The sequence below is a fragment of the Carassius auratus genome, chromosome 5, assembly GCF_003368295.1.
Source record: "Carassius auratus strain Wakin chromosome 5, ASM336829v1, whole genome shotgun sequence".
NCBI classification, from domain to species: domain Eukaryota; kingdom Metazoa; phylum Chordata; class Actinopteri; order Cypriniformes; family Cyprinidae; genus Carassius; species Carassius auratus.
The window spans coordinates 17914275-17940706 of record NC_039247.1 but is presented as its reverse complement, the minus strand read 5'-3'; the positions used below and the strand labels follow the sequence as shown (position 1 = coordinate 17940706).

The 26432-nt window shown below is 39.0% G+C and overlaps 1 protein-coding gene across 7 annotated transcripts in view; it reads left to right on the top strand.

The window, feature by feature from the left end:
- Positions 1-26432, top strand: part of LOC113079191 (myocyte-specific enhancer factor 2C-like) — a 68646-nt gene that overhangs the window by 14942 nt on the left and 27272 nt on the right. For all 7 annotated transcript variants that reach the window (XM_026251409.1, XM_026251436.1, XM_026251442.1 and 4 more), the window contains 2 exons: positions 14964-15154; positions 24764-24967. In XM_026251409.1, coding sequence (XP_026107194.1) covers positions 15101-15154; positions 24764-24967 — 258 coding nt within the window. In that variant the 5' untranslated portion in view covers positions 14964-15100. The remainder of the gene's footprint in view (positions 1-14963; positions 15155-24763; positions 24968-26432) is intronic.

The window sequence follows — 26432 nt, the reverse complement described above, 5'->3', positions numbered from 1 at the left end:
AGGTGGCTCCTTTCACCTGCAGCTGCTCTGTTACAGCCCCTGTGGAAAAACAAATAACCTTGAGTGTGTGTGTGTGTGTGTGTGTGCGCATGCCCGCGTTCAACCCTGACAATGGCGGGAGCTCCTGTGACAAGAGTCCATGTGATGCAGGCGTGTCATTAAACTGCTCGCTGGCCCATGGCCCACACTTCCTAAATGTTGCCTTCCCACCAGAAATAGCTCAGCCATGAGATTGACTTTTTTTTTTTTTTCGTCTGCCTGTATGTGCATATGTGTGCCAGGGACTACGATTGTGAGCCTGCAGTATTGTTCAGGGTAAATTGGTCACTGTCTTATTTTTGGATCAGAGTGGCTCACAGGTTATAAATAGATGAGGAAAGGAAGGGAGATACCTGCCAGGACTCTGGCGGCTCTCCTGTCCCCCCCCACAACCCAATATTCACATTGTATTCTCTTAATATCATGCTTTTCCCTATACAGACTTTGATATGTGTGGTTTCAACAGGAACTTATTAAGCGGAAAACAGTCATATGACTATAAGTTAGGCTTGCGACAGAGCTTGGTTTATGGTCTTCATGGTTGGCAAAGAGAAGGTAGCGTGGAAGAGAAGAGAGAAAAAAATACTGCGTAGGCATGGAGTGTACTCTAATAGAGCGATGTCCACGTCATGGAATATTTTTAGAAGTGAAGTGCTAATTTTATTTCTTCGTTACAAAAGTTGAGCTGTTTATGAACATTAAATTATTTTCCCACCTCCTGTAGAAGTACCACATACAATTTAATGTAATTGTAATAAAAATTGCCAGGAACCTAAACAAAGTGTTTTAGTGAATGATTATATTACTCAATCAACCTAAGTACACTAGGTTGCACCAAGTCAGATTTAAGCGTTAAATAGGTCCTTAAGATAACATGCTTTAAGATCAATTATCCTGAGGATAAATTGCTTACTACCAATTTGTATAGTGTACTGTTTTACTTTTAGTGTGTGTAAAACTTCAAGTTACTTTGATTAGCAAATAGGTTTTTAAGTTCATTTTAAAGTGTCTACTGTACCCTTCAAGAGACAGTAAGATGTATTTTAATGACTTTTAGTCAGCAATGGTGCTTTAAGTTGATCAAAAGTGACAGTAAAGACATTTACAATGTTACAAACGTTTTCAGGAGTAATGGCTGCTGAAAATTCTGCCTTGCCATGAAAGGAATAAATTACATTGTAAAATACATTAGAACACTTTTAAATTTGTAATAATATTTCACAGTAGTTTTGTTTTTACTGTATTTTGATCGAATGATTGCAGCGCTGCTGAGTGTATGAGACTCCTTCAGAAACATTTAAAAATCTCACTGAGCCCAACCTTATGAACCCTACTGTATATTTGATTAAAACAAACCTAAGTGTTAAGAGCTCTGCACTTAGCACACTACGACGTCCCCAGCCCTGTTGCTAAGTGTTAAGATTGTGAATTAATGATGTGGCATGATTGAATTTGACTCGGCAAACATTCCTGCTAGCTCGCCCTAGTTTCCTGCTGGTGTCTCTCTAGAGGGGTTGTGTATTGGACCTCTGGACTCTGCGTTAGCACCTGTAGACCGCAGAGAGGCCTGAACATAGGCCTGACACCTTAGTTAGATTAGAACAACATTAAACCGTAGAGTCTGAACTTTGAGTGCTGTTGAGGGAAAGAGTTTGGCAGCAGGATTTTGCAAGTGAAAAAGTGGTGTTTTATTTATATGTGTATAGGCTACGGTGTATGCATTATAAATGACAGAAACTGATCTCTAAAATATATGCTCAATCATTTACACTAATTTCTTTCTTTCTTTTTTTAACTGCAGTTGTTTTTATTTTTTCAACTAAATTGGATTGGTCCCTCCAGAGTAGAGGACACACAATGGACATAATTTCATTACATTGACATGGTTGCTGTTATCCCCAGGTTATTGTTTCCCGGGTCAGATTAAAAACGCTGCACTCTGCAGGCCTGTTATGTAGGAGGTGTAATCTTATTAGATTCATCATCATCTTTCGCGAGAAAGAGGAACTGCTCTTGTCAAGCTTCAGCGCGCAGGTGAAGAAACCTCATGTTAATAAAGAGGCAGTTAGCCTCTTTCCTCTCTCCCTGAACGGGCATGTGCCATTGTATTAATGTGTTTATGACAGTTTAATTGGATAAGCAGGCCGCTCGTAAAAAGTCTGTTTTCACCAAGGCGAGCACAGACCTTTTTTTTTATCTTCCTCGTTCTGCTAGGCAGTCCGTCACTGACCCACTTCTAAGACGGTCGAGAAAACAAGGAAGAGCCAAGCACAATTCATGGAGAATCTTTTTTTTTTTTTTTCGGGAAGTTGATTTGAATATTTTTTTCCCGCTTTCCCTCCCTTCCTTCCTTATCCTAAACGCAGCTGACTTTTTTTTCTTTTCTCCAAGCTCCCCTCCAGCGGAATCGGAACAGAGAGGGACTGGGAATGCTGGTGTGGATTAGTTTCCGATGCTTGGCTAGACCCCTCAGTTAATTACAAGTGTAATGAGCTGTTTATTTGGGATAATGCGCAGCAGGAACGTCTGCCTGACACCGGAGCTGGGAGCAGGCCCAGGGAGAGTCAAGGATAGGATAGGAGGATGGAGGAAAGAGGAGAAAGACAGTCTCAACCATCGGCGCCAGAACGAGGAAAGGAAGGCTCGGCAGAGGAGGGGGTGGGCATTCTCATCCCGTCTCAGGGTCAAACGGCCATAGGACTTTTCTCAGGGGTGGGGGGTATAGAAATCTGCGAAATAACATACAACGAAGAAAAAGAAAAACAACGTACGAGGGAGGAAAAGGGCCGATGTGTGCCCAGCAGTACAGAAGGGAGTGGAAAAGTCCATGGGTGCAAACGCAAAGGAGGGAGGGAGAGACGAGTTGTGCTATCATAAGCCGAAGGGGGACAGCTGGGGTTATGTGAACGCTGCAGCTGGATCGAGAGCCGAGGGAGATCGCCGGGCCGATCCCTGTGCTGCCGAGTGGCTGGAGCCTTGAGAAAAAGCTTCCCTCCCTTCGCAACCTTCTGCAGGCTGCACTTTCCCAAACCCCCCTCCTAAAAACGAGATGGTGTAGATAAGCCTCTGGAAAACACACACACACACACACACAGACCTGATTCATACAACACCGGCTGTGAGCACTTGCTTTCGCTTGTTTTCTTTTCCGCTCTTATCGATTCGAATCGAGAAGCGGTCATTATTTAGCTAGAGTGAGCGATTACCATCAGAATAACAGCAATTAGAAGGGTGATTATTTTTTATATAAATGCCTGAAGAGGAAAAAAAAACAACACGCGATACGTATCTCGCAATTTTTTATTCTTCCTCTGAGCAGAGATTTGACTAGCATATTTTTTCTCCTTCATTCGAGATGACTGAAAAGTGTGAAGCAGAAAAGTGAAGCTGTTTAATCCAGTGTGCGGCATCGGAAAACTTTCGCTGTCACTGCTTTCTGATCACATATGAAAAAAAACAGGCCCGTCACAGCTGCAAGACGCAAGAAACGCAGTAAAGGAAGCTATGCAAATGCGTGCAACCCTGACACGCTACTGAACAACAAGGTAAAGCCTGAGAAAATAAATAAATAAATAGTCAAATACACGCGCACACATCACACACTACACATGGATACTCCTGTATGGAGGATTTGAAAGAAGAATGAAAAAAAAAGGTACAAGTTGTGGAACTTTTTTTGCACATACGGGAGAGACTGAGATTAACTGCAGTGATGCATGGCAGGACATCTTGAATGTCACTACAAGGCTGAAACTCGAAAAAAGGAAATCATTACCCTTAAAAGGAAACTTTGCATATATATAGATTAGAGTAAAAAAATAAATATCTTCACTATAAATAGCTGACAGGACAAAGTGGGAGGAGTTTGGTACTGCGTAATCCAGAGGCTTGGTACAAAGTCAGGCTAGTCAGCATGTGTGTGCGTACCACCAGTAAAAGTGATGAAAATCTAATATTTACACTCGCTTTTCTTCCGTTCTTTTTTCCTTCTCAAGGGTTAACCAGCAGCACTTTATCTGATCACACTAGCCCCGCGCTCTAAACCTCTCGTCCATGTTTGAGGTTTTTCTTAGAAAGTCTGGGCCGTTTTGATTCACCACAGCTGCGCTGACTCTTTAATCAAATGCTATCTTTCATTGCTTTCCCCCGTCTACCCTTCTCTCTCCCTCCCCTCCCCTCCCTCATCCCTTAACGCATCTTAATTGGTTGCTTTCTGTGACAAATTATGAGTGCGAGCTTTGATGAGGTTGGGCCGAGCCGGTACAGAAGTAACTCGCGCCAGCCCCTGGTGGTTCCTCTTACCACTACAAACGGGGGGTGGAGGGTATGCGTCGGCATGCTGAAACCTTAATGAGAGACTGGGCCCGAGGCTGCCTTGTCCCCCTGCTCCAAGCTGAGAGGACACGAAAATGGGGTTGCAGGTATCTTCCAAGAAGAGACCAGAATTTTGAGACACAGTTACTACTTTTTTAATTTAATTTAATTATATTTATATATAGTGTGTACATATATATATATATATATATATATATATATATATATATTCCTTTCATATACATTATTTATCAATATTATAAATTATTTAATTATATGGAATATGAAACTAGGCCTGGGGTTACCTTTTCCCCAAGGTTCAAGCTGTGAGGACATCAGTGAGTGGTGGGGGGATATGAGAATTTTGTGAATTTTCATACACAAGTGTTTTATATATATATATATGTATTATAGTTATTTGTATTATTATTTTATTTTTAATGTGATGCTTTTATTAGCATGCTGAAAGTGTGCTATATTTCACACAATTACACAATTTGCACAGTAAAAACCTCTTAAAATAATCTAAAATTAATTTCCTTTAGAGTCCTGTTGCTACATTCATCCACATTCAGGTGGGCGTCCTATGACGTTGTCACGTCTAGAGTTGTTTTTAAGCATCCCTCCATGAACATTGGATTTTTCTTAGATGACATATCAAGTTAAAAATAGCTCTACTTTTAAAAACGTGTCTCAAAACCCCAGTGTGTGTCAAGCTGTTTTTGAACACATCTTATGTAAAGGAAATGTGTCTGATGGAGGTTCGGTGCACCCAAAACCAGCCTAATTACACAAGCTTTCTTAAGCCGACTAGTCGTTCATGCAATCCTTCAACTAGCCGATTTACTCGACATCCCTCGTCCTGCATAAAAGGAAGTGAGGCCAAGAAATAGAAGGAGTTAGTCAAGAAGGAACCGTTAGAGAGGAGGAACGAGAGATAGGCGTTACCCAGTCATTTTGGCACTCATGTTTAGACAAACGCTAACTCCAACAATCACAGTTTAATGATCCGCAATGTCAACAGCGTAGAAATTCTTCCGACAATCAAGCAGTTTCACTAGCGCTCAAACCGAACTGTGACATCACTCAAAAATCAAGGTGGGGGAGGGCTGAATAATGGCATAACATTTTGCAGCAGGAGATTTGAGATAGTGTCTGGGCTCACATAATCTTCATCTCCTCTTCTGTCCTCTCTTCCTCCCGATCTGGGTTACTCGGTTTCCTCACAGAGCTTTGGGACCGATGAGAGAGAGAGAGAAATGTGGGGGGAAAAAAAGACTCAGGTCAACATTTTGAAGGACATCCTTCCTGAATGGGTTTCAGCTTCAAATGGTGTTCTCCCTGACAGATCTAAATGTGTTTTTTGATCAGTTTAGATGTCTTAGATCACCTCAAGGTGGGTCACAAATGGCATGTGTGATGTTAGAGCAATTACCGATGCATTTCTCTGGTCAGTGTAGGCACAGCGAACAGTCATTTGGACATATTATTTTGAGAACCACAGGGGCAAGGTTTCAAAATGACACAGTTATGTAATTTGCTTACAGAGCAGGTAACAGATCAGTCAGAAGCTGTGCATGGTTGACTTTCCAACCATAGAGGAGACACGAGATGTCTGCATGTTGCAGAATACTTAATTTATCCTGATAAGAGTTGAAGAGCTGCGAAATTCAAATGTGTTTTTATTTAAATGATTTAATATAGCTGTATTTAATTTCTTAAATTAAATTAAAATAAGTTTAAACAATAAATTATTTTCACAATTTCGGTTAGTACATCATAGGTCAAAGTATCTGCAGGGCAAAGGTCAATGCCATGCATGACATACTCCTATTTTGGTACATACTACTATTATTAAAGTGCTTCATTAAATTCAGTATGTGCTATTATACTAAATAAATATTCAATAATATATGAAGTTTGTTGTCGCTACGGTCTTCGAGATTGAAGATAATCTTTTATTACTGGAAATTAATATGGAGATAAATAGAGAGCTCAATATATAGAGAGACAAACATATGACTTAAAGTTGTAGAAAATGGTGACAATGATTTGAAACTGGATTCAAACCAAATAATGCTGCTTGCAGTGTAAACTCACAAACCTGACAAGACTTTTAGCTGTTTTGACAAAGAGAGGTGAACTTTGGGGAAGTCATAGAATCAGGCGTGTTATTTTATGATACATGTAGAAGCATTTAAGTAATAAGCAGTTGATTTATGTAAAGGCAGAAGGAAGGTACTGCAGCAGAGTCCTGAGAGAGCACACCGTTTAATGTAAATACACAAGGAGATGACAAATTTGAGGATATTGCAATTTTATTCAGACCTTTAACCATTCTTTGCTTGTTTATGAGTACAGTGAAAATGAAAGAAACATCTGCTGGGCGACTGTTTCACCATCATTACTGAAACATAACTCATAAAAAGAACTTTCACGCAATCACTGCCGATTGATTGGAGATGTTGCTCAACTTCCCTTTTCCACCTTACCCCCTCTCTCCCCCTTCAACCAGCATCTTGTAAAGCCACTGCAAGAAGGAACCAAAAATCACACACACACACAGACACCAAAAAAAAAAAAAAACTTAAATCATTGCAGTGAGATCCTGTACATGAATTTTAAAAAATCCAAAGAAAAGAGAGAGAGGGACCGATGATAAAGTGGCAAAGGAAGTATCTTGGCCCTTGCTCTTGCTTGGTGAGCCACGCTAGCCTCTGGGCTTAACTGAAGCCAGGAGGGAGCGTTTAATAATTGCTGTCAGAAGATCAAATTTAATTCTCTTTTCACAGGACCGCTGTAGGTTAGAGTGAAACAAATCGTCATTGAAGATTTCCAAATGAACAGAGCTTTTAATTAGTCTGATTAGAATGATGTGGTACAGAGGGAGAAGAGGGGATAAAAAAAAGTGTGATGAAATAATCAGAGGATCATCCGAGCATGGTGTTGTGGGGAGGTCACATGTCTTTGTCTTCTCTCCAAGCTATCACCCCCAACAACATGGCTAATGTCGCGCAACATTGTCATTCTCGGTCAGTGATATTTTTTGGGTGAAGATATCAGGCCCTGTCTGTTGACAGTGACAAGTTTAGTTTTTTCCTCTATCTCTTTTCCCATTATTTAATTTTCTGTGGTTTCAATGAACACCTAATTCTGTTTCCAGATTTGACTCCAGAAGGGTACAACTGAGTAGTGTTTGCTGTGTCTGTGCTAGTTTTCCAAATCTGATAAACTGTGCAATGCTTCACAGTAGTAAAACATTTTTTATTATGGTTTTAGCATAAACATGTCTGTTCATACACAATTCAGCTTTGAATGAAAGTGAAAACTGCTTTCTATAAATGCTGTGACTAATTTACATTTTCAGGATTTTAAAAGTGATTTCAGGTGAACCTGAGCTAACCAACTTCTTGTCTGTCATGCGATACAACGTGAGAGCCACTGTGAGTTAGTTTTGGTTTTTAAATAATGTAATTTCAGTTGTAACTTTATGCTGCGTGAGTCCCCATATTTGGTATCTGCTTTAGTCACTGTCATTATAGTAACAGATGTATAGACGATTAACAAAGGGATTGACAACAGTTATTAATTCCTACATTATTCAGTCCATTTCTGTAAATTGATGTATGAGCAGAACAATATGAAAGTCAAATCTGTTAGTAAATATTTTTCTCAAACAGTGAAGGTGTCATTATTCATTAAATTAAATGTCTGTCATGCGAATAATCTTTCTCTTTCTGTTATATGATTTTTTTTTTAACATGCTAACGTAGTTGGACGTAATTTCAGTTCTCCTTTCTTTCTTTAACTCTGTTCCACTATACTAAGAACTCACCCAGAAGTCTGAGAGATTCTTTGAGGTAATGTCTTCAGTATATAACGACCAATGAAACAATCCAAAAGAACCCACACAATCTCCATTTCGTGTCCACTGCAGGGCCATCGCCCTGTTGACTAAGACCCAGCCGCTGTTAGAGCTGTCATTTTTGCCTTACTTCTTTACTAACAGCTGTCCAGCCAGAACAGGACAGTGATTAGTCAGTACACCGTTCACTCAGTATGTGTCTGTCAGCTGAGCAGCTGGCTTCAACACTCTTCTTTCAGTTAGAGTTGACACAGTATGTTGTGCCATGCTTTCCTTGGGCAAGTAACCAATCGCTAATTGAAAGACAGCTCTCACCTTTCCCGGTTCTGGCTTTAGTGGGTCGCACTTCTCTGTTGACTGACTTCATGAGGGATGCAACTGCTGTTCACACCCTTTCATTGTATTTTCCACTGTTGTGCTATGTCAGGTGCCACCATATGAAGGACCAACACTACCGCGCTTATTCATCAGACCTTGCACCGAATCTCCATATTTCCCTTAAAATTGATAAACTATCGAGATTTCAGCAAATGACTTTAAGAGTTTAAATTGTTAAGGTGATTTGACCAAGTAATGCTGCTTGCAGTGTAAACTCTCAAACCTGAAAAGAGTATGTCATATTTTAGTCATACAAGATTCTGTGCCAAGATTCATAGATGTTTTGACAAAGAGAGGTGAACTTTGGGGAAGTCATAGCGGCCGGCGTGTTATTTTAAGAACATACATGTAGAACTATTTAAGTAATTAGCTGTTGATTCCTGTAGAGACAGAGGGAAGGTATTGCAGCAGAGTCCTGAAAGAGCGCCCTGTATCACATAAATAAATCCCTCCACCCAGTGCCTTAATCTAGCAAAGAACCTGAAAAGACCTATTCACTAATCACTGTAAAAACAGAAAAGCAGTTCATCTATAATGCTACACTTTTGCTAATAAAACCCCAGTTTTTAGAAAAGGTCTCTCTTCATCTTTGCTCTTTTTCCGTCTGGGTTGAAATGAGTTTAAGAAGAAACAAATGGTTTGGAAAGTAAGATGGTCTGTGAAATCAGTTTTTACTATCTCAGAGTGAGGTTGTTTTGTGTGATGAAATCTAATGCTGTGGATGCCATGGTTTTTTTGACCAAATCTGCTGTGAGTATGTTGGTAAAGCTTTGTCACTAAAGTTTTGGCCTTAAGTGCTTAAAAAGTAAAAACCACAAGACCTTTTTGTCAAATCTTGCGTCAGTAAAGGCCGTTTGTTTACAGTCAGCTGTGGCTCAAGCCCTCAACTCGTTTTCTCTCTATTTTTCTCTTCTTTTTTCTTCTCTTCTGGCCTGGAGAAGGAAGCGCAGGAGTTTTGGTTCCCATTTTGTGTATGCTGGAACAGTTTAGGAAAGGAAGCACCTTTACACCTTTGATTGTCTGCGGCTGCTGATGTCATATCCTTCCACCACTCTGTGTGTATGTGTGTATGTTTCCTGTCTCTATCCAGTCATACGGTGGGGGTATAGATGACCATGGAGTAACCCAGATAGACACAATGCTCTCTTACTGAAATGAGACTGTGTGTCTGACAGTAGCTTTTAATGTCTTCTGATTGCATTCAAAATACATTCGCTGGAAATTATGGGGACTTCAAATCAAATATGTTGCATAACTGCTTTTCTGCACTAAACATCCAAATATTAGGGACAAATGTAAACTGGTTAAACAATAAACCATATGATTTGCATCTTATGAGGAGGTAACATAAGATTTTGGTAAAACTTTAGAATAGGGACTTTCACTATTAACTACTGTATGATTTTACCCTCAATAAATTCGTAATTTGCTGCTTATTAATAGTTAGTAAGGTAGTTGTTAAGTTTAGGTATTGTGTGTTTTTTTTCCTTGTTTCTTCCTAACTGAAGAAAGTTCTGGCACATCCAACTATTAATTTCATCAATGCAATGGCACAGGGAGTCAATGGGGCTGTAGTCATTTGGAGATAAGGCTAAGTAAATCTGGGTATCATCAGCATAGCTGTGATAGACAATTTGGTTCTTTCTCATTATTTGACTTAGTGGGAGGATATACAGGCTAAACAAGAGTGGTGCAAGAATTGACCCTTGTGGGACTCCGCATGTCATGGACATCCATGTAGAATAAGGTCACGTAGAATAAGCCATTAATATGTGATTTATTCGTACTTATAAATGGCTAATATTCTAGTAATATGCATGCTAATAAGCTAAATAAAGTGTTACTTTTTTTATTTTAGTCCAAAGAAGAATTACATTTTTATTTTAACTAGAAATAATTATCATATAGTTAAAAAAAAATCCTTTAAATGTTTTATTTCCGGCACAAAAGTACTGTATTACATAAAGAAAACTAGAAATTAGTATTTTTTTTGTATTGATTTATTTGTCATTTATTTTGTTTATTAATTTTTACATATGATGCATCAAATATAAACTTTTAATAGGTCAGTGGGCAATCCTTACTTTTGAGACTTATTTATCATGGTAGCTGAGAAAACTGCATATTGTATGCCAAGCATTTTTACTGGCACTCATTTTGATCTGCATTGCCAGGGTCCCTCCCACACTGATCCTGATCTCAGGTTCAGGTCACCCATCCTGTGTCTTTTCCACAGCTATGATTTATGGGTACTCGTCAGCTTTGTCCCTCAGGCAGACACTGCCACACTTAAGAAGCACTGCCCATAATGACTTTATACAGACAATAGAGCGTAAACTCTCTCGCCATGGGCTACCTGCCCTTTGTCAAGCACACACCAAACAGCCGCACCTCCATAAATATGTGTGTTAAAGAAAAAACCTTGTGTGTAAATAACAGTATGCATTTAGTTTCGAGGATTACAACACAAAAAGTTAAAAAGTGTGCCATTGTATTTTGTAATTGCTCGGAAGAAATATTAAAATAATTTTTTGGGCCTCTTCAAGGAAACTGGAGTTTATTTCAAAAGAGTGAGGGTTTATTTAATGTATCATGCACCTCCTAAAAGGTTTACTTTCTGGCCCGTAATATGTTATTTCAAATCTTCGCGACCACATTTCCCCATGAGGATAGAGGATACTGCCCTTTTTTTTTTCAAACACGCTAGTACCAAAATGTCTTGCAGATGTGCTGCGAAGAAAAGAAAAGAGGGAAAGTGGAAACGAGAGAGTTTACAAAGGGTGGCAACATTGTGCTGAGGTCAATTTCCCAAAAGATCAGCTCCTGTCTGATTGTAATAATAACGTACAGATGACTTTAATGTGGTGGGAGTCAAGCACCACTCCACTGTTCCGCACAAATCGCGCCAGATCCCAATAAAAGTGAAACCTGCCAGAGTTGTATATCGCATCAGAACAAATGTTTCATTATCAGATATAGTCTCCGTATATTTTTTTTTTACAAATATAATTCATGGTATTTGCATCTTAATCATTTTTCATTCTCACCACGAGACCCCTTAGAGAAATATAAAATTGCTTTGTTTCTTTGTTCCCCTAACAAAATTATATCGCTGAGCACGGAGAAGAAGTCATATTCACTTTATTAGGACTTTGACAATACAATCGTGTGCAAAATATCTATATTTTTCTTTTCCAGTGGAACACTATAGGGACCAAGCCGACCCAGAATTGTGCCTGTTTATGAACGTACTCATTGTCCTCACAGTTCCATTTCTTAAAGGGAGAGAGAGAGACAGAGCGGAAGAGAGAAAAACACACAGCACCTCATTACATCCCAGTGCCAGCACCCCCACCTCTCTCTCCTTTTCCCCCACGATTTCTCCTCGTTCCCTCACCACACTTGTGCTCTGTGGCAGAGGAAGAGAAGCATGGTTAACAGATGGAAGGGAGGGTGGAAGGCAGCTTCTCCTCCTTTTCCTCAAGTGAGACCTGCTCACATCTCTCTCGTTCTCCTTTGGTTTTCTCTTTTCACTCAGATTTGCTCTTTGTATGCTTGCTTTGAGCCCAATATATCAAGTGAGAAAGGGTTATGGGTTAACTTGTCTTATCTTTCCCTCTCTGTCCTGTAGCATCCCTCCGTGACCCTTCAGCCCTTTGGTGGTGACCCCTCTTCCAGGCTTTCTTCTGTCTGTCACACTAAGCCAAGCTTGTCCCGAGGTTCACTTTAGAAGGAGGGATCCTTCTAGCCCTTGTTTCTCTCTCTCTCTTTCTCACCCTCCCCATATGCTTTGGCTATGGATTAGTGAATTGGCTTATCATGGCAGAGAAAGCCTGTTAGTAGTCCCTCTCCGCCTCACTCTTTCTCTCGATCTGGCACAACTGCACATACTTAATACTAAAACCCTTATACACATTTGATCGCAAATGCAGATATAGTCTTTGTTCCCATGTTTTCGGCAGGGGTCAGTCACACTTGTCCATCAATACATTATTTAGTCAGATATTGCATAAGAGTGCTTGTGCGGCGGCGACTGGAAGGTTTTAAATCTAAAGCACTTCTGGCTGCTGATCAACCACAGCTTGTCCGCGCTGTAGTTCAGCTTCACTGGTGTAAATTGGATTGTGCTCATCTGTGGTAATCTGAAAGCAGATGAGTTTGAGCATGTGTACATGTGAAGGAAGGGATGATGGAAAGAGACATATGGGGGAGGTGGCTTGGCCACGGTATACAGGGTGAACAGAGAGTGAGAGATTGCACTGAGGTTGAATTGGGATGTTCCAGTGCTTACAGGTGGAGGAAGGTTACCTGGTGCCTCAAATCACCCCATACGCTTTATAGTGCCACCAAAAAATTTGGATGCTTAAGTCACACATAAAAATGAATGGATATCTGTGAGGTCATTGCATAAATAAAAAACAAAAAAGTTAGTGCAGGTTTCCTTTTCATGTCTACAGGTTTGATATTCTGTTATCTAATGCAATAACATTCAAACTTTCATTCATTTCAGTTTTTGATGCCACTGTAAACAAGAGTCAGTGTTCAGGTGAAGCCCATTAAAAGGCATTTAAATGACATAAGGTGCAGCAGGTCGGCGTTGAGACTCTGGCGTGGTTGAATCAGTGATTACAGACCTGTCGTTATCAATGAGGAAGCTATTCTTTGAGTTGCAGCCATAGACCCTGTTTTGATTGAGTTAACTACTTAATCAGCTTTCAAATGTGAGCAGCGAAACCTCCGTGATGCCACGTCTGCTGGCTGCACGATGGGTAAATATTTACACAGGCGTCCAGTCGTTATCACCAGCTTGTAGTTGAGTTGTTTTGCTCCTTGTTTTATGTCTTTTACAGTAGTCCTCTAAACAATCATCAAGCCACTTTCGGATTTCGCCACTTACACATTAAGACGTGCTCGCTAACAGTCCAGCTCATGTTGAAGTACGGAGAAGTGTTGTTTGTATGCTAATAGAGTGTAATCTTATTCTCATTTACTATTAGAGACTGTGTGTTGAAAATACATTATTTCAATATCAGCGAAGAAACTATGTATTTCACAACTCTGTTTCAACAACACCCGAGGAATCCAGCGAATCTGTGCCGAATTTGGGAAATTAGCCACACTGTATGAAATGAACATGGATCTGAGCCAATGAAATTAGAGTTTGCTTGTGGTTTAACTCTGGAAAAGTCTCCGGAACACTTTAAAACCCCTCCTCCACCCATAAACACTTGATTATTAATAAATAAAAGCAGCATGGCAGCCAGATAGACGTGAGAAGCGCAGCGTATCCTTTAGGTGTATCTACATCAATGTTCCTCGCTCGCTCTGGCAGGTGAAATCTGGTTCAGAAAGAAGAAAAAGAGCTGGAGAATAAAGAGAAAGCAATGGAGGGCTTTTAACGTGACACCACTGACAGCTTTACTGCATTACAGCGAGCTTAAATAATGGGACGCTCATTTGCATAACGAGGGATGTTATCACCTCTACTGTCAGAATAAAACACAACAACACTTCTGCCGCTCCTCCCAGAGATGAATCGGATTGGCCTACTTTACGGCACCAAAGAGGTGCGCACATGCACACAAACACCGGCACACGCACACGTGTGTTCTGTGATCGCAAGCTCTCGCGCTGTGTGGATCTGAGCTGTGAGCACTTTATTGAAAGCCTGGGTTAGCTTCTCAGGTGAGGGCAGCCTTTCAAAAGCAGAAAGAGCTCAGAAGGAAGGCCTGATAAAGGCCCCGCACACCTTTTTCCCTGATAGACGGAGAACTGAGCAAAGCCGTGACGTGCTAACGGGATCATATTCTAGAGCGGGTTTGACGAGGGCTAAGTCAGTATGGCCTATGTTTCCATTCAGGTTCTATTTCAGATCTTATGGATAGTAAAGTCTCATCTTTTGGCGCACCGTAGATCAGCCAGTTTGTTGAGGTCACACACATTTCCAGCTAAAAGGGAAATTCCAGCGTGTTCGTTCAGAGCGCTAGTGTCAATTCTGTGCAATGTTACACCAGCGTTGTTTAGGAAAGTGGCGCAGCTTGTCGTTCAGGCAACAGTAAACGGTACACTGCAAATGATTAGAGCTGTTAAGTTAGTGGCAGTTCCAAAACACTGTCAAATTCTCCGTGACTGTAGAGAGAGCATGACAGTGCTGTCTACCCTCATAGTCGCAGCTGAAGTGCGAGAATCTGATTTGCATGATATTGATGGCAGAAAACAGCGCTGCCTCGGATCGTCTGCAGATTCTTTTGTCTTTATTTGCTGTCCCATGTGGCTCAGACTCTGCCTCTCCCTGTTTTTTTTTTAACGCTGCGGTTTTGCCATTTTTCATCTGACTTAATTCCTTTCTCTCTCTGCCTTTTCGCAGGTACAGCTACTGGAATCTTTGAATTGAGCGGAGGAAGTCGAGAGAAGAAAGCCGGGTTTGAAGAAAACGCAAGCAAAAACAGAGGGACAGAAGAATAAAGTACATTGGAGAAAGAGAGACGCGAAAAGACGGGGACAATGGGGAGGAAAAAGATTCAGATCACACGGATTATGGACGAGCGCAACAGACAGGTGAGTCACTCTGACCAGGAGGAGCCAAAAACCACCTCTAGACTGCTTCCTTCGCAGAAGTTTAATGGGTTATTTCAAACTAAAATAGACCAAGTAGGTGGTGTGCGCACGCTAATTGTTGACGTCCTCACATGCCGCCACCTCTCGCTTGTGGCTGTGGAAGATTACTTTAGCAGGGGCAGAGTGGGTGGAGAACGCAAACACCAAGAGATGGCAAGGTTGGAATGATGCCACATGCTTCAGGGCTTTAGGTGGCGTCAACAAAGAGGTAGAAGATGGCCCTCGAGGGGCCTTCCTGCCTTAGCTAGTAGTTTTCCTCTTCAACTTGGCTCTCCGATCTCTGAGATCCTGTTCATCATTTGTAGCTTTAGTTGTGTACAAAATAATATAAAGTGTAATTCAATGAAAGAATCTTTTTATTAATCATCCCTGCTGACAATAACTGCTTAAAGCAGGTTTTAGCTGTTTTAAGCTAGTCTTGCAGGTCTCTTAATCTTCCTAAGCTTGCTAACCAGCAGACAAGTGCCCAAAACCAGGCAATATATGAACTACAGCAAACCAGCTTTGCTTACTTTAGGCATTAAAATCTTCAAATCTGTTTAATTTGAACAATTAGAAAACATTTGTATCTCCATTTTTCTGGCCGTGAAACAGAATCGAGTTAGGAACACATCAAAACAGGAAGATATTATGCATAACAGACACTGTAGTTGTATTGATTGTATAGGTGCCAGTTACATAGATGGTTGTTCTACTGCAAGATCAATAAATGTTCTTTATGTTTGACATTTAAATTTGTCCTCTTATGAAAAAAAAAACAAAAAAAACCTGGAAAGCAGTTTGACAGAAAGTAACCTTGACTAGTTGGAGGTTTTTCTCTGTCTTCTGTATCGTAACGTGACTCTCTGAACAGTCATCCAGAGTCCTCACATCCTTTCACAGGATGACACTTTGTCACAGAAACAGACATTTGTAGTTCCTCAGTCTGGTCTGGAGGGAAAGAAAAAAAGATGTGATATTGGGAAAAGGACTTGGCTAACAGTTGATATGACTGAGTGAGGCCATGCTGCTGCAGTTAATGGCTGCTGTCTGGACTTTGGTTGGGTTGATCAATTATTGAAGATAGTGTGAGGGCCCGAGGAGAAGTGGAGGAGAAGGAGAGAAAAAAGCGGGTGAGGAAAGTAATGGGCGTGTCAGCCGGAGCAGACGGAGGGGGCACAGTGACATTAGTCATTCAGTACTTGTGGGTTGAGTAAGTTCTCCCCCTTGAGGAAACCAGAGGCTCACATGCATGTGGGCCCTCATGCCAAACGCTGAAAGAATGAGTCAAGGTACTTCTCAAACCAGAAACTTCTCTGTTCTTGGTTTCTGTTTATTTAGAAAAAGCAGCAAGTTTTGAGGCCAGCGAGGCATCATATTGAATTTGCTTCAGTATGAATTTCACAGGTTTGTGTTTATGAAAAAACCTGTCTTATTGGTGAGTTTATGTCTGCATAAAGGAATAGTTCACCCAGAAAGGAAATATTTGTCATTAATCACTGAATTATTTTTTTTTTTGTGCTGAACTCACATTTTTCAAGAGACTTCATGCAGACTTCATCTTTCCATACAATGACGATTCATATCTGTCAAGCTCTAAAAATAACAAAAAGCATAAAACATACCATAAAAGTAGTCCGAGAACTTCTGAGAAGTGATGTTTGATCTCATTAATGTCTAAAATATATTTGATGTGAGAGTGATGGCTGAGGGGAATAAAATCAAATAACATAATGCCTTTTCTAATCTTTTCCTCACACAAATCTGTTGTATTTTATTTTACGGGGAGCTTTGCACACACGGTCACTATTAACTGCCATTATATAGATGTTTCTCTTTTTTTCTCATCCATAGAAAATGACAGATTTTTCCTTTTCTATACAGCCTTTTTTACATTTTTTGCACTATTTTCTACTTTCATTGCTCAGAGACACTGAGTTTCTAATCATAAGCGAAGATAAAAGGAAAGGAGGAAAGAAACGGAGAAAAGGAGGAGGGGGCTGAGGTCAGGATGTTTTTGGCGAGGCTATCGGATTGCACAGAGAGCATCCTGTCTTGGTGTTATCGCTGTTCTTCTATCCTTCTCTCCCTCTCTTTTTTTCCTCTCTCTCCCCCTTAACCAGACTTCAAGATCAGAGATTGATACAGGAAGGACACCTGATGAGAGTCAATGCCACAGATTTCCAGGGTCTTGGGATAGAAAAGAGGAAAGGGAAAGAAAGCAACGATGACATTTATTTTGACCTTTTGACCAAGTTCTTTAAATATGGTTGAAATTAGGCTTTTTATACTACTTGATTACTTTTGTTCTGTGAATGTTAAGATGTGTCTGCCTTGTGGGATTGAACTCTTGGCTCACTACAAAAGTAAACGTCCAATCCGCATGACTGCAATTTTGCAGGATAGTGGTGTAGATGAAATATGTTAACATTTTAAATTCTTCTAATTATTTGTAAAGTATTATCCTTGATCCTGAAATGTATCATTTTGCCTAAATTGGTCAACATTTTGGATGCTTACTGTCTGGTATGACCATATTGTTAGCCGTACATCAGCAATTTTAATGTAAACCAATGCCAAAACCTACTGTGGCCTTGCAAAGTAATAATAATAAAAAAAAAAAAACGCACACTCATACATTTTCCATAGAGGTTTTGGTTGGAAGATGCTTTGCTGAAAACATGCATCATAAATTATTTTATTTATAGAGTATATGCCATGTTCAACAGCTGGCGCAGGGGTTATCATTGACTGTTGTCCTCTTGCTGCCATTCATCTTGGGCTGTGGCAAACAACCCACTTCTTTGTATTACAAGAGAAGCATGAAGGAAGCATGAAGACAGACATCACAAGACAAGAATGGGAGGCCTTTGACTTACAAAGGGTTTTTTCTTTTCTATTTTGCTTTTTCTCTCCCCTCCAGATCTTGTGTTGAAGACGTGGCTGGGGCTGGGCATATTTTCACTTCCTCTTTAAGGAAATCTTTCCATACTGAAGCCAAATAAACAACAGACTGTTTCTACGCTATTACCTTAAGCTCGGCATTCTTGAGATGTTTGCTCTCTTTTCATGCAAATGCAAAACCAATTTTTGTAGCAGAGTTTCATTTTATGGGTGAGATAAGATGGAAAAGGTGATGATAATAACAAATTACAAATGTATTATTTTGTCATTTTTATTAAGAACCTAATATAGTCTTATAAAATGTATTTATGTAAAATTTACTTTAGAAATAAAACTAGAATTGTAACTAAAATGTTATTTGTTTTAGTGATGGCAAAATGTTATGTTCAGCTCCAGTAAAAAAAAAAAAAAAATCAGCTTCCAAAGTTAAATGCCACTTGAACCTTAAAAAGTTATTTTAATATGCTGATCCGGTGAAAACAGTTGTGCTGCTTAATATACATAAATAAATATATGAAATATTTGTTGTTATCTAGAATTGCATATATTTTTTAATTTTCCATGTCAACATGTTAACATTTATTCTTACATTTTGCCTGATAGAGCTAAATACAAACAAGGCAGGACAGAGCTAAATAAAAAGGCAAAATTAAAATAAAAAAGGCAAAATTATATGATATAACCTTAAATACTAAATGGTTATACTGTAAAAACCTAAACCCACTTAGAACATAAAAATCACTTTTTTCAAACATTTAAGGTTTGAATGCTCCAAAATCTTTGGCTCAACTGTCATCTCCCATCATTTCCTTGCTGATATCACCTCTTCCAGATTGGCAGCTTCCCTAAAGGCCCACCCTGCCTCTGGCGCCATGCTTATGGGCACAAGGCCTCAATCGCCCTGGGCGGCCACTTTGGCTCTGTAGCCCACCTCCTAAAAACACTTGCACAGAGCAAGGCACCTCCAGCAGCCCTCCCTGGCGTTGACTGGCTGCCCAGAAGCTTAGACAGAGGGCATCAGTGTGAAGCGACTGGCTTTCTTCCCCACAGCCACTCAAACACTTTCCTGGGCACGTCTCATGAAAGGACCCCCTGTGTCATAAAAGTGTTAGCCACATCGCTAACTAGAGCATGCTTACTGGCTAATTTTCACACTGCTGAATATACAGTGTACACTTACAAGTGTGTTTGAGAGAGATTAATCTGTGTAATAATTATGCAAAGATAAAATCATATGTAGCTAGTTATAGTTTGGAGCCAGTATCAGCGCTGATTCATCTGCTATATGATGGCAAGAGAGGCAGCAATACCAGGATTAAGCTAGGACATGGAGGATGTCTGACATTGGTGATGAAATAAAGGTGATAGAACATTTGCTTATTTGAGGAATAAATGTTGTTGCTGCTCCTGTCTTGGACAATGAAACCCAACACATACAGATGCTACTCTTAGATTCACTGAGTTCAGGAACATTTGATGGAGTCTTTAAGGCCACATTAATGTGCAGCTTTCAACAAATATTTGATATAATAATAATATGTATATTTACACTGCCGTTCAGCACCAGTAATATTTTTTAAGACAATTATTTATTTATTCATTTATTTCGTAATAAATGCTGTTCTTTTGAACTATTAATTTGTTAAAGAATCCTGAAAAAAAAGCTTTGTGGTCTCCACAAAATTATTAAGTAAAATGATTATTTTCAACATTGATAATAAGAAATGTTTCTTGACCACCAAATCAACAAGTTAGAATGATTTGTGTAGGAACATGTGACACTGAAGACTGGAGTAATCTTTGGTATTAATATATATATATATATATATATATATATATATATATATATATATATATATATATATATATATATATATATATATATATATATATATATATATATATATATATATATATATATATATATGCTACATACACACAAACAGTTACAGTATTTAAAATTGTAATAATATTTCATAACATACATTTTTTTCACAATATTATAGTATTTTTAATAAAATAATAGTAGCCTTGGTGAGGATAAGAGGGCTCCTTTCAAAAACACTAAAAAGTCTTAGCAGCCCAGAGAATTGAATGTTAGTGTATAATACATTGTAATTTATTCTGTTTCATTTTTATTTACTTGAATGGGACAATAAGGAAATGATAACTCACTTTGATGTAAGCCAGGTTAACCTACAAAGAGCAAAAAGAACAATCGCAAAGATCACATTTTGGGATTTTCTTCAGCAGAAAGGGGCAGTTGTCACCCATTAATTCTCTGTCAGAAAGGAGTTTTCTGGAAGCCTCTTTGTGATAGAAGTTCATGCAAAAGTACGTACTTTAATTGGCACTAAACATGTGGTTTTCACCCCTCTAACTGACTTGGCAAATGCAGACACCACACGTTCTGTAGGCTTCTGTTACCTTTCTTTTCATCTCTGCCTCATGATGGTGTGATGGCACAGAGACGGAGCTTGATTCAGCCACCCATGACAACAGAGGCGTCTCTCCAATCAACAACAGAAAGGTGTAAAACAGTTTGAGTAAAATTAACAGCAAGAAAATAATGAGGCCCTCTGGGTATCCCATCACCCCTTGCTCTCCTCTCCACGATTCCCACCTTTCTCTTGTGATCGTTACCTCTGCGCCTGTCTCCTCACAAAACACACGCTGTGCGTGTTTTTCCACTTTCTCATCTGTCTCTCCCTCTCTCGCTGTCTTCTTTTGCTTCTTCACCAACATCTTCACAAAAAATTCCTCTGCTTCCACGAAGTGTAACTTCTCCAAATTTCTCCTCTTTCGAATTGATCTGCTTAAAAATCTTTTGTTCCTCTTACGCTAACTGTTATACCGCTTTTCTTCTCAGTATTCAGTGCTTTTTTTCTTTTCTTTTTGCATGCAGGTTTTGCTGCTTATTATATTTCTGCTGATGACCTTCAAAATGTTCTTTTTGATACAGCAAGTGACGCTCATTGAGGTTTTTGAAGCAATGCTTTTACAGTAAATTGCATATTTTGTTGCCATCAGTGTAGTTTAGCAGGAACAGAGTTTATAAAAGAGCACGAACGCATCTTCTAACATTGTTTAACATTTAAATATAAGCTGTTCAGAAAGGAAATTTCAGAATTTCTGTTGGGTAAATATGTCGATTGTCAATTCAAGCCTTTCTGTGAGACTTCATCTTGATTCATACAACACGGAGCGTGAGTGGGGAGATTTTGGGGTGTGTGGGTCACATGAATCATGGTGCAGGGGCAGATGATGACAAATGGACATTCATCCTCCCTGTCTCTGTCCTTTAGAGGAACTCCCCAGGGGAAAAATGCACTGGAGGCGGGAAGCAGAAGCGAAGCCATTGTGAAGGGGAAGCTGTCAGGCACTTCCTGTTATGAGAGGAAATGCATAAAAATGTGCTTCCTGACCTCCCCCCTCCAACTCCCCCTCACACACACACACACACACACACACATTGAACTCAGGCTGGGAATCGGACCTTTTTTCTCCTTTCTCCCTTTCATTCTTTCTGTTTGGCAGTAGAAAGTGATTCTCAGTCCCTTAAACAACAGTTCAAACTCTCTTCACCGTTACGTGCAGAATGGCGTATTTAAGTCTACACATTCGGCCGTTAGTTTGTCATGCATGACACGATTGTGCTCACATGATAAGGGTTTTTACACTCCTGTGGTCTACAGGTTCAGGGTTCGAAGAAACAAAATCACAATCGTTATGAACCATCACTTTTTGCAGCTCTCACCACATTGAGGAGGTGTTATAACTGGCATTTTCTGCAATTAGCACGCTGGCTCGCTGAAGGCTCATGTGCTTCACTGATAACAAGGAATGAGATTGTGGAGGCAAGAGAAGCGAGACAACATCACGCTTAAGGCCCTTGTGATCACATTACACCGGCATGTTTCATATATAGTGAATTTTGTATCAAAACACAGGTTTTGGAGACAATGAGCATTGGAAATCATTTGCTTTAAGTGACCAAACGCTATTATGAAGTTCTTTTCATCTGATGAGATGAGTGATGTTCAGCTAATATTCAGTCATCTGATGAGATAAGTGATGTTCAGCTAATATTCGTTCATCTGATCTCCCACAGTAAGGTGACTCTCTTCATGTAAAATAAGCAGCTTCAATTAGTCTACTGTATTTAAGTATTTATACTGCTTTCTTTAGGCTACTGTATTTATCTGATTTGAGTATTTATCTTATGTTGAGGGGACATGGCTTTAAACCGATATCCCACTTTCCCCACTAAACCGATTTAACTTAGGTTAGATGATGGTGATGACATGAAAGTGAATAAAAGATGGATTTTGTTTTTCTTGTTGAGTATCTATTTAAGAGCTAACACCTTTAACTTAAATAGGAATATACCTGAACTTGTGTAAATTAATAGCAAAGTGAAATTATAAGGAAACTTTATGGATTTTATGGCCATCAACATGATATAATTGACATTGCAAAAAGCCTCTAATAAAGGATTTGTGAAGTATTTTCAGTATGTGGTGTTAGTGTTTGACTGTGGGTGTTGATGTCACCGGCCACAGTTGTTAGCTTGACCACAGTGATTATTTTAAGTCTTTATATCTCCATCTCTGAGTATGTGTGATACAGCTTCCCCTTTCTGAGAACTGCATCAGATTGCTACGTTTATTTTGGATGTGCGAATCAATGACTGACTTTATTATTTGTTATTCAAATAATCCTAAATTCAAAGTCTGCTCGCCAAACACACTGTTCAGCGTTTTCTTTTCTCAACCTGCTGTCATACCGGAGGTCAAATATATCTAGTGACTGATTTTTGGCGTATTCTTGGCGTATTCTTTTTGTATCTTGTCACACTTGCCAAATCTCCAGAAGCCTTGAGAAGAAACCTCTCAGAACTGCAAAGCCACACTATAGAGGCTTTCTCAGGAAGCTCATGTTGGCTTTATATAGCAGATAAGAGAGCTGTCAAAACAGCACTTGTGTTATTTAAGTGCCTGTTCAACTTGTCAAAATGATACATAATCAATACACCATAACTTCTCTAATAAAGTATTAGAAATGTGATGATAGAGGATGACCAGTAGAATGAAAATCACTATTATAACTTTTGTAACTTTAATCTCTGAAGGATGAGAGATCACTGTCATATAATCAAACAATAAAAAATGGTGACTGGACATTATTTTGTTTAAGGAGATTGTTCACCTAAAAAATAAAAATCATTTTATCATTTACTCACCATCATATTGCACCAAACCTGCATGACTTTCTTTTTTCTGTGGGGCGCAAATAAAATATTGATTTATTAAGGACCCCACTGAATTTCATTATATGGAGAAATATGTTCTTGAAATAAATGTTTATTGCTCTGCAGGTCAAAGAAAATCAAAAAAGTTTGGAACGACATTTTTGAGAGAACTATATTTAGATTACCTGACAATATAAAATAAATCCATATTTTTCATAAGGCTACACAAGCTTAATTTAAACTGTACACATATTTTTAATTTAGTTTTTGAAACAAAATTTTGTAAGTCATTCTTTTTTTTCTTTTTTATAATTTAACATACCAGCCTAATAGTTTCACAATGACAGCGTGAGAATTAGCAGCATCAAGAATGTAATACCTTATTCTAACACATGTTAATTTTCTTGCTGATTATCAAGAGAGTAATATACTATTCTGTAATATAATGCACTTTCGTTATGCAATAAATAAAGAGATATAGATTGCCGTGAGGTGCATGGGGACACTTTGGCTACATTTGAAAGAGATGAAGAGTTTAGTGGTTTGGCCTCAAGGTTCCTCCTCTGTCATGAGCTGGGCTTTGCGTGTGTGTGGTTTCTCCAGCGCTGCATTTAAGTCCTCAGGAGACATGAAAGCTCTGAGGTCAGAGAGAGATGCTTCTAATTTAGATCAGAACATGCACCGAGAAGTCATTAACAGCCTCTCAAACACTCTGTGGCACGCTGGCAGCGATGATCTTTGTGCATGAGAGAGTGTGTGCATGTGGTTGTATGTCTGTGCATCTAATAAAAAGTGAATTTGCACAAAGATGTACACGAGGAGAATTTGCCTCCCGTGCAATACAGACAATCTTTATTTTTCTCCCAACTTTGCTTAAGGTGGATATGGTTAACCTTTATCATGGAATAAAATCCTAATCATACAGTTGAACTTTTGTATTAGAGGGGCCAGACAAAGCTGTGTGTTACTGTATTATTCTTAAATGAAAGGTTAACGCATGCTTTTGGAGCACATAGGTGATATTTCGATTATTAAAACTATTTTCTACTCACGAATGCAAGAATAGAAGCAAAAGTGAAAAGTTTTTGTTTAAGGAACAGAATTTTTTAGAAAGAGCTTCAGATGATTTATGAGAGGAAAGAGCTATTACGCTATTGTCTATTTTTCCAGATAATTTGGGAGAGCACAAAGGAAAATAAAGGCAAGCAGACAGAAGGAAAGAAAAGTAACATTGATTTTTGGAAAGAAACGCTGTATTTAGGACAACTCGGGAGTCAGGAATATTTAAGAGCATCAAGGCACTGAGCAAACACACATAGAGTCATCCATCTCTGTTTTTATGCCACCAGCCAATGCTTTGTGCTGCGCCGTCTGACTTGCCTAACCTTTTTTCCCTCTTCTGTATCTCTCTATAGGTGACGTTTACAAAGAGAAAGTTTGGGCTGATGAAGAAAGCCTATGAGCTGAGCGTGTTGTGTGACTGTGAGATTGCCCTCATCATCTTCAACAGTACCAACAAGCTGTTCCAGTATGCCAGCACAGATATGGACAAAGTGTTGCTCAAATACACTGAGTACAACGAGCCACATGAGAGCAGGACCAACTCCGACATTGTGGAGGTGAGATTCACACACTTACCTGACATTCTCACACTGTCAGCAGGCCGTTCGTTATTATTAACATTACTGATTATTTTATTTTTTAAATACACTTCTGTTCAAATGTTTGGGGTCAGTCAGTTGATTTTGAAAAATGTTTTTCTTGAAAAAGTCTCTTATGCTCACCAAGGCTGCATTTAGTTGAGTGGTGATGTGAATTCAATACAATTTAAAGTAACCGTTTTCAATATTAATAAAAAATTAAAATGTAATTTATTCCTGTGATGGCAAAACTAAATATTCAGCATTGTTACTCCAGTCTTCAGTGTTGCATGGCCCTTCAGAAATCATTCTGATATGATGATTTGATTCTCAAGAACCATTTCTTGCTATTTCCAATGTTACAAAACCAAATACTGAAAATATTTTTCCAAATAATGAAATGATTCATATTTATTTAAAAAAACAAACTGTATTAAAAACAAATCTTACTGACCCCAAATGTTTTAACAATAGTGTTTTCCTTTTTTTCTTTCTATAATTTATTTATTTTTAATTGTTATAATTTTTTATTTTTTTTTACATTTTTATGACATGTCTGACAAATTGAATGAATATTAATTATTGACCTTATAAACATAATGTCATTTAGTGGCTGAAGGTGTTACATAGGAAATGTCGATTTTGAAAGTCTTGACAGGTGTTTTATGTGTCATGTTTTAATAGACTAAATGTATCATTAACCTGATTTTGACTAGGTTTCCTTGGGCATAGTGTCATTCCACTCTTATTTTCTTAATTGTCCATGGAGACACTCTTTAGACACAAACCCAACTGACAAGCAGTTTTTGGAATCTAACGGAGTTTAGATCATGCAGCAGTCCTCTGATCATAATTATAAAAAAGTACACTAACTGACATCCAGTATCAGGCTATATTTCATTTCACTCTGTTCTTTTTGAATGATGTCTGCATTTTCTCAATCAGCTTAATGCTCCTAAAGTCTCTCAGTCCTTAGAGACACGTTGTCCGTGGGTTCCTGCCATAAACCTGAGGGCCCTGCCAACCTAAGCTATTGTAGCTCAGTCTTAGTCTTAAGGCAAACATCCAAATGTGTGTTACAGAGTGAGCTGGTCACGTAATCTACTTTTCTCAGATGTCACAACACATCTTAAAAAGCAAAGGTGACATACGTGGGTTGACAAGGTGGTCCCCTGAAGGACTTAAGGGCTCTAAGACTGTGTGTGTCCTCTTGCCATGCACAACAACATATGAGCAGGTGCGCATCTACAAACAAAGTTAATATCCCAAGATCTATAGCTGAGTTTGTGAAGTGGGTTGATCTCAATTTAAGCACAATCCAACTCCTTTGCTCTTAGAGTCAGACAGACAAAACATGTTTTTCTGTCTACTTCCTTTTTTTTATTCTGACATACACATTCCTGGCCACTCTGTGGTCCATCTTCATTTCCGCTGTGTGTACACT